Raw genomic sequence first — 9086 nt, forward strand, 5'->3', positions numbered from 1 at the left:
GTCTTGAGCCAACATGCCTCCAGCCTGCCTGACATGCTATTCGCCAGGGATGCAGAGAGTGGCCCAGGAGCAGTCCCTGGAGCAGGGAGGGACTCTGTTATAGCTCAACCCGACAAAGCTGTGGCTGTGGCTGCCAGGTGGGACTATATTAGGCTGGGAGTCCATCAAAACAATTCAATAACTCATGTCGTATTACCGGTTTCAATTCATTTTTCCAACTGGCATCTGCTCCAATTTGAGCTGGGCAAAGGGAATTGGGCACAGCAAGCTCAGCATCCACACGCCCAGCAGCAGCCCCTAGGGCGGGGTTCACACAGAAAGGAAGGTGGGAGGGAGGAGGAAGAAAGTGACACTACATCTACATCAGAAGGTCAGGCACTGAAACTGCCTCCAAGCTAATCAACGCCCATCTGTAATTTCCAGTGCTGGGGTCCAGCCCCAGCAGGTCCAGGGGTCCCCAAAGGTGTGGACGGAGTCGGCGAAGAAGGAATGACACGGAGACAGCGTTCAGTTGATCAGCAGCCTTGCCAGGATCTCTAGCCACAATCTCCAGCCAAGTTCTGTGTCCATGTTCTCTTGCTAGGTTCTCCAGCCAGGTTCTCCAGGTTCTCCAGCCAGGTTCTGTAGCCATGTTCTTTCGCTAGGTTCTCCAGCCAGGTTCGGTTTAGGTTCTCCAGCCAGGTTGGGTCGCCGGGTTCTGTAGCCGGGTTCTTCAGCCAGGTTCTGTCTAGGTTCTCCAACAAAGTTCTGTAGCCAGGTTCTGTCCAGGATCTTTTGCCATGTTCTCTCCAGCGAAGTTCTTCTGTCTCTAGGTTCTGTGTAGATTCTGTCTTCTAAGTTCTGTCTGTAGGATCTTCATCTAAGTTCTGTGTATTGCCTTGTTTTCAATGGATGCTGTACAATTCATGGAATAGATTCACCACAATTTACTAAGCCAGTACACAGTGATAGTCATTTAAATTGTTACAATTGCTAACTGGCAGGTCTGGCAGGCAGGAGAATGCTCCAGATGGATGACAAGAATTTAAGGAAAAAGGTGGCCCTCAGACTATCATGCAGGTGAATACAGTCTAGTTATGTTTACCTGATATTAGAAAGAAGTCTTGCCCAGCCACGTTGGCTCAGTGGTTGAACATCGACCTATGAACCAGGAGGTCATGGTTTGATTCCCCATCAGGGCACATACCCGGGTTGTGGGTTTGATCCCCAGTGTGGGGCATGCATGAGGCAGCAGGTCAGTGATTCTCACCATCGATGTTTCTATCTGTCTTTCCCTCTCCCTTCCTCTCTGAAATCAATAAAAATACATTTAAAAAAAGAAAATAAAAAGAAAGTAGTCTTGATGGTGATCCCTGGTGGCACACAGGACGGGGAAGGCCAAAGGAGGCCTCAACCCAAACCAGATTCTTGTCCCGGAACAAGAAAGGATTCAAGAGCATGACAGAAAGATGTGGCAAAGCACAGAAAATTTATTAGAGATAGTATGTACTCAAGAAAAAGGTTTAAAATGCATCCCAAAAGCTGTAATCCTATTTTCACATTTCTTCATTTAAAAACTAACTGGAACCTGAAACAAGTGGAAGCTTTGTGAGACTCTCAGTGGCGTCAAAACATCACTTTCCAAGAAGCCATTTCCTCAGAATTGCCCATTACAGAAGGTGTCCCTGCAATTGCAAAAGAGCCTGCTGCCGCCTGGAAAGCCCCACTTCCTATCCAATTCTGTCATAGGTGCTTTAGTCTCAGCTTAGAGGAGTTTCCTGGCCAGGCAGGACGGGGTCAGAGACGTAAGAAACACGAAGGGCACTGCAGTCATTGCACAATTTCATCACGTTTGTGTCAGCGGTGGGAGGCAGCTGCGTTTCTTCTATCCTGGTCCCAGAAACACCCCAGTCAACACCCTTCTGGCCCAACCTGAGAATTTCACACACTGACATTTACACTGGAAATGTGCATGTGGTTTCATCCATTTTTTAGGAAAAACGTTGGGTTGGGGGTTATTTTCTCAGCAGGATCCAGAGAACTGGATGTAATCAGCTGTTAAACCGAAAGCACTGAATGCTCTGTAAAATACAAAGCACGTGAGCCAATTGGACAATAAGATAAATGCAGTCAACCACAACTCATTGAAGCCTTGGTCTCAGGCTGGTCACACACAGAGCTGTTTGTTCAGCCAGGCACCAGAATGTTGTCACTGACATTTTGAGCATCATGGGTCAGCTGAAAAGGTGATATCCATAAAGTGATGCATAGTAAAATAATAAATTATCATTCAGAGAGACAATATTGCGAAGTGGCTAATAGAGTGGGTTTGAATCCTGTCTGTAAATGGGGTGATGAATCCTGCCCTGAAGGGGAGCTGCAGAAATACAGGAGATGATGGGGATAAAGCAAGCTGTGCGGGGCACAGTGTCTGCACTGTTGGAGGGTAACTGCATTACCAACAAAACATCGGTAAAAAAATGTCATGAGAAAGCCAAGTGTTAACCAGGATACGGATTACAAGTGACAGTCTACGTGATAGAAATATCACCATTTTGCAACCACCACTGTAGCAACTGGTTTAGGAAAGGATCATCAATGAATGCTAAAACCACGGATGAAAGATTGCGGGAGGACCAGGCACTTCTGCACAATCAGGTTACTTATTAATTACAAAGAAAAATGTCCCTTTACAATGGAAAGGTCTCGAGGATTCCTGAATGTACCCCCAGTCTAATAATGGGGAAACAGCTACACAAATCTAAATTGAGGAACATTCTGCTTGGAATAGACTTTCAAGAACATTATTGTCTTGAAAGAATTAAAGAGGGGGAAAAAGAGCATGGAAGTGTGAAAGCGGACCACCTGGAAGGAGACTATAGAGCAGTGATGGCGAACCTATGACACGCATGTCAGAGGTGACACGCGAACTCATTTTTTTGGTTGATTTTTCTTTGTTAAATGGCATTTAAATATATAAAATAAATATCAAAACTATAAATCTTTGTTTTACTATGGTTGCAAGTATCAAAAAATTTCTATATGTGACACGGCACCAGAGTTAAGTTAGGGTTTTTCAAAATGCTGGCACACCGAGCTCAAAAGGTTCACCATCACTGCTATAGAGACATAACAACTAAAAGCAACACATAGCCCTAGCCGGTTTGGCTCAGTGGATAGAGCGTCGGCCTGCGGACTGAAGGGTCCCGGGTTTGATTCTGGTCAGGGGCATGTGCCTTGGTTTCGGGCACATCCCCAGTGGGGGGTGTTGCAGGAGGCAGCTGATCGATGTTTCTCTCTCATTGATGTTTCTCTCTATCCCTCTCCCTTCTTCTCTGTAAAAAATCAATAAAATATATTTAAAAAATAAAAGCAACACATAATCTCTGATTGGTCCTGGATTGAAAAAAATGAAGCTATTCAGGACATTATCAGGACACTGAGGAAATTTGATTTGACAACGTTAAATTTCCTGAGTGTAATGACTGTATTCTGATTATTTGAAATAATATACTTGTATCTTTGTTCTTAGTATTTAGGGTATCTAGAGTATTTGGAGTGATATCTGATAATGTCTTAAATTCATTACCAAACACTTAAAAAAAAAGTGGTGCATGAATATGAGAGAGAGAGAGAGAGAGAGAGAGAGAGAGAGAGAGAGAGAGAGAGAGAGAGAGAGAGAGAGAGAGAGAGAGAGAGAGAGAGAGAGAGAGAGAGAGAGAGAGAGAGAGAGAGAGAGAGAGAGAGAGAGAGAGAGAGAGAGAGAGAGAGAGAGAGAGAGAGAGAGAGAGAGAGAGAGAGAGAGAGAGAGAGAGAGAGAGAGAGAGAGAGAGAGAGAGAGAGAGAGAGAGAGAGAGAGAGAGAGAGAGAGAGAGAGAGAGAGAGAGAGAGAGAGAGAGAGAGAGAGAGAGAGAGAGAGAGAGAGAGAGAGAGAGAGAGAGAGAGAGAGAGAGAGAGAGAGAGAGAGAGAGAGAGAGAGAGAGAGAGAGAGAGAGAGAGAGAAGAGATCATTGCCAAATACTATGAATATAAACAGTTTGTGAATCCAAGTAAAGGATATATATATATATATATATATACACGCGCGCGCATTGTACTATACTCTCAACTTTTCTGTAGATTTGAAATTTTTTAAAACAAAACGTTGGGGATAAAGATCAGGGTATGCGGAAAGACAGAAGCAGTTAACTGAGGAACAAGTCAGTTCACCTCAAGTACAACATCCATGAGTCCCCTTGAGGACCCCTCAATGGGACACCTATGTCTTATTCACCTTGTTTCTCCAGCATGCTCCCATGGTGTTCAGAATATGTGTTTCGCAAACGAGCATGGATGAGTGCCCTCTCGCTTGGGTTTGCTCCCAGGAAGCCAGGGCAGAGTCAGCCCTGGGAATAAACAAATCAGGATGATGCTGCTGAGCACGGCACTCTGAGGCTCTCGTGCTGCTGGTGGTACCAGGCAACTGGAACTGAATCAATGGGTGGTACCAGGCTTGTCTCCTGGCAGTGCCCTTCTGGCTTTGCCTGCCTTCTTGGGCAGGAAACCACAAACCTTGCAGGGCTGTATTTGCTGCTCCCTATTCTCCTCACCATTGGCTTTGGAGGGTCAGTAAAACCCCAAGAGTCTGGAGAACAGTTGGCCAGAGGGGTTGACCCTCATCATGGTCCTCTCCAGCGTGGGACCAGGGACTCTGGTTCCCATACCCCAGCCCTGAATCTTGGAAGTAGGAGAGAGGGAAGCATCTGAGTGCCTGCTGAAGGATCAAGAGGCTGGAATCCAATTCCAGACCCTCCCTCACAGACTTACCCACCTCCCTACAACCCAACCTTGGAGATAAGAGCTGGGGCACTGGAGGACCACACGTGTGGCAAGGCATTGAGCCCTCCCAGCTGGAAAAGCCTCTGAATCTGCGACAAAGGGAACACAAAGCCAGCAATGACTCTCATAACCTCAATTCCCACCAAAGCACAAAGCATTTCCTGTCCCTTTTCCGTTATTTCACAAGCTGCCTCTTCTCACTTACCCGCTGGGCTCAAGGACAGAGGGCCTTTTCTCCTCCCAGAAGCCAGACAGCTGGCTCTGGCCTCTCCTGGTCAACACCATGGCCAAGACCCCTATTGACTATCTGTTGCGCTCCCTGGAGGAGCTGGTGCCCTATGACTTTGAGAAATTCAAGTTCAAGCTGCAAAACACCAGCCTGGAGAAGGAGCAACAACGGATACCCCGAGGCCTGCTCCCGTCAGCCAGGCCGGTGAAGCTGGCCAGTCTTCTGCTCAGCTACTACGGGGAGAAGTGTGCTGTGCAGCTGACCCTGCAGGTCCTGAGGGCCATGAACCAGCACCTCCTGGCAGAGGAGCTCCACAGGGCTACTGACCCAGGTGAGCAGACCCCCACGTCCCCTCCTCTGCTGGCTGTTCGTGAGGTGGGGTGGAAGGTGCAAGAATGAGCATGTGTTTGGACCAGTGCACTCTGACTTGGGGACTAGGAGTCCCGCTCTATCAAGATGTTAGTGATTTGGCCAAGCAAGTCTTTCTCCCTGCTTTGGAGCTGAACTAAGGTTCCCAATGGCTTAAAAGGGTGGTGGCGGGAGTAGGCAGCTGAGATTCTGACTCAGGGAAGGATCAGGAGAGGCAGGAGCTAGATGACTATTCCCAGAGAATTCCTCATGTTATTGATAATTAACACATATGCACAGACGAGTCTCTGGGTGAGCAAAAGTGGCTTGCTAACCAATCGTATCAACAGGGTTGATAGGTAGTCTTTTTATTGTTACCCACATAATTTTAGTTTTGTGTTTTTAATAATTTTTTATTGATTGATTTTAGAGAGAGAGAGAGAGAGAAATATAGATTTGTTTTCTTACTTATTTATGCATTCATTGGTTGTTTCTTGCATGTGCCCTGACAGGGGATCGAGCCCACAACCTTGGCATATGGGGACGACACTCTAATCAACTGAGCTACCTGGCCAAGACTTGAGTTTTTCTTTTTTTAAACAAACAAACAAACAAATTCCATCACCAATTATCCCTACTATACCTTCTTTCACCTCCACCCACCCTTTTCCCCCTGCAATTGAGTTCTTTGCTAACACGTTTACAAAGGCATTTAAAAATAGTTCACGAGGACTTTCTCCTCATTTATTTTCCTTCCTCTCTTCCTTCCCTACCTTCCTTCTCCCTTTCTTTTTCTTCCTTTCTCTCTTCTCTCTCCTCTTCCTTCCTTTCATCTTTTCTTTCCTCTTTTCCTTCCTTCTCCTGCTTCTTCTTCTGTCTTTTGCTGTACTTTCCAATTTTGTTACATTGTGATTAGCTAATGTGGCCTATTCGGTTTCTGCTTTTAAAGACTTTTTAAAGATTTTGGAGGATGGCTAACACATGATCATTAAAAAAATATTCTTTGGTGTTTGAATTTTTCTTCTATTTCTACACTTTAAGAATACATTAGAGCCCTGGCTGGTTTGGCTCACTGGATAGAGCGTCAGCCCTCGGACTGGGGGGTCCCGGGTTCGATTCCGGTTAAGGGCATGTACCTTGAGGGCACATCCCCAGTGGGGGGTGTGCAGGAGGCAGCTGATCGATGATTCTCTCTCATCGAATGTTTCTGGCTCTCTATTCCTCTCCCTTCCTCTCTGTAAAAAATCAATAAAATATATATTTTTTAAAAAGAATACATTAGAAATTATTTTCATGTGTTTCTATGTGGTAGAACAGTTTAAATAACAAAAATTATCTGCTCTTTGAAAAAGTGACAGAACTAAGCCAACTGTAATCTGAATCCAGAATAATTTGATGAATGGAATTTTTAAATTAGTTTTTCATGCTCTAAAATCTGCATCTTCAGGATTTCTCACCAGTTCTTAAGTCAGTTTTGATAACTCCTGTTTTCCTACAAAGCCAACAGCAAAGTGTTTTAAACTACTCTGAAGTAATTTCAATAAGAGCTTCCTCAAACCAAATATTAAGGTGCTAATTACAGGATATCTTCATCTCTTTATTAGAGTAGAGGTTTTCAAATTATATCTGAGGGTGATATTTCAGGGATTCCTTTGAATATTAGCAAATACTTGATTTAAATTTTATTAAATTTGTTACTAACAAGACTAACAAATTAATATTAAAATGTATCAGTAACCAAATTTTAAAATACTGAAGGCCACCAGTGTGATAGTTCATGCTGTACCTGAACTCCTTTTTAGGTAAATCTTGGAATTAAGCCTTTTCTGTCATTTCTGTTTTATTAAACAGTATCCTGACATTTCCAGGCAAGCTGTGTGTGGTTTTCTTTAATTACCATTTACACTTACTTACCTGTGTGAGTTGTGATTTTCTTCACCTCATGAAACCAAAGGAAAAACAAATAAATTACTTCCTAAATCATAACCCAATTTCAAAATTTTGGCCAAACACCTTAATTATCGCTTTCCAGTTCTATTGAGAAATAACCAACATATATTACGTATAAATTTAAAGCACGCAGCATACTGTTTCATTTACATATATTGTGAAATGATTGCCACATAGGTTCAGTTAACACCCATCTTCTCATCTGGTAAAATGAGAACTCGGGATTTATTCTCTTAACTTTCCAGTACAAAATGCAGCAATGTGGAAATTCCTCTCACCCCTAACTGTCTGGGGGTAATGCCACCCAGTACCATCTTCAAATGAAATTACTCTCTTGAGGGTTTTCGGGCATGAATAATGTGAATTCGGGCTGAAGCATAAAAAAGAGGACTTGTGTTTACAAATCTTCAGATTTTCTTTTTCTGCTCTATCTGATGTCAACATCTACAGGTACACATCCTGCTGTTCCCTTCTGTATGGAAGGTTTTCTTTAAAACCTTTAAATATGGATTTTCAAATACTCAGGAGTAGAGGATACTAAGATGAAGTCTCTTTGTATCCATCACCCTTCAATGATTACCACTACTTTGCCATCCTGAATATTTCTGTTCTTCCCCTTGCTTACTGTGATAATTGAGTTTTGTTTTCCTGGCGAGTTTTGTTTGTTTGTTTTTTATTAAAGTAACATTAGTTGATAATATCATATAAATTTCTGGTATAATTATAATTTGATAACTGTATACACTATATAGAGCAGTGGTTCTCAACCTTCCTAATGCTGCGACCCTTTAATACAGTGCCTTATGTTGTGGTGACCCCCAACCATAAAATTATTTTCGTTGCTACTTCATAACTGTAATTTTGCTACTGTTATGAATCGTAATGTAAATATCTGATATGCAGGATGTATTTTCTTTGTTACAAATTGAACATAATGAAAGCATAGTGATTAATAAAACACAGTATCTAATTATATGTTTTCCGAAGGTCTTAGGCGACCCCTGTGAAAGGGTCTTTTGACCCCCAAAGGGGTCGCTACCCACAGTTTGAGAACCGCTGATATAGAGTGTGCTCATCATCAAAAGTCTAATTTCCACCTGTTAAATCTTTATTGATTGATCTTATAAGGGAATTCTTTACTGATTGATTTTATAATCACACACAAATTTATACCAATAAACTAGGATTTTATTTATGTATGAAGAATTCTGTTCTTGGAATTCTGATATTGGAAACAAATCCTCCTGCCTAAAAAGTTTGAAAGCGCTATTTGAAAAGTATATAGCAAATAGTATGTTCTTATTTCATGGTAATTTACTGCTATTGTCTAGAATATTCTGAACTTCTCTAATTTCTGAGGGGATTCTCTCTTCTTTCCCCCCAGCCCTGGGCCCTAAGCACCTGACATGTTCATGCCTTTGCATCTCCTTGTCTTTTCAGAATATCTGATACAAGAAAGTGGCACTGACTGCCCAGCAACGTGTTCCTCGGGGGAGAGTAAGCCCAAGAGCCTGAAGATGCCAAATGGCCTGGAAGGGGACAGACAGCAGCAAAGTGGTGATGGAGCAGCCAGCCAGCCCGAGGCTGGGAAGGGGCCCCAGAAGAAGCCTCAGGGCAAACGGAGAGATCAGAAGGGCTCAGAGGGCCTGGATGTGCAGGGCAAGCCCGGGGCCAGGGGTGTGACTCTGTGTTCCAGGAGAAGCACACTCCTCAGCAAGCAGCCAGGGGAGAAGGGCAGCGAGTCCAGTGTCAGGCTCCCCAG

General features: G+C 43.5%; 1 protein-coding gene across 1 annotated transcript in view; it reads left to right on the forward strand.

Moving 5' to 3' along the window:
- Positions 1–4941: 4941 nt before the first annotated feature.
- The window catches only part of MEFV (Mediterranean fever), a 19274-nt gene continuing 15129 nt past the window's right edge, over positions 4942–9086 (forward strand). Inside the window, 3 exon segments of the mRNA XM_015558534.1 lie at positions 4942–5357; positions 8765–9081; positions 9084–9086. The exon segment at positions 9084–9086 is cut by the window's right edge and continues 499 nt beyond it. Of these exon segments, the coding sequence (XP_015414020.1) occupies positions 5081–5357; positions 8765–9081; positions 9084–9086 (597 nt within the window). The 5' untranslated portion in view covers positions 4942–5080.

The sequence above is a fragment of the Myotis davidii genome, unplaced genomic scaffold, assembly GCF_000327345.1.
Source record: "Myotis davidii unplaced genomic scaffold, ASM32734v1 scaffold1334, whole genome shotgun sequence".
In the NCBI taxonomy this organism is placed as follows: Eukaryota; Metazoa; Chordata; class Mammalia; order Chiroptera; family Vespertilionidae; genus Myotis; species Myotis davidii.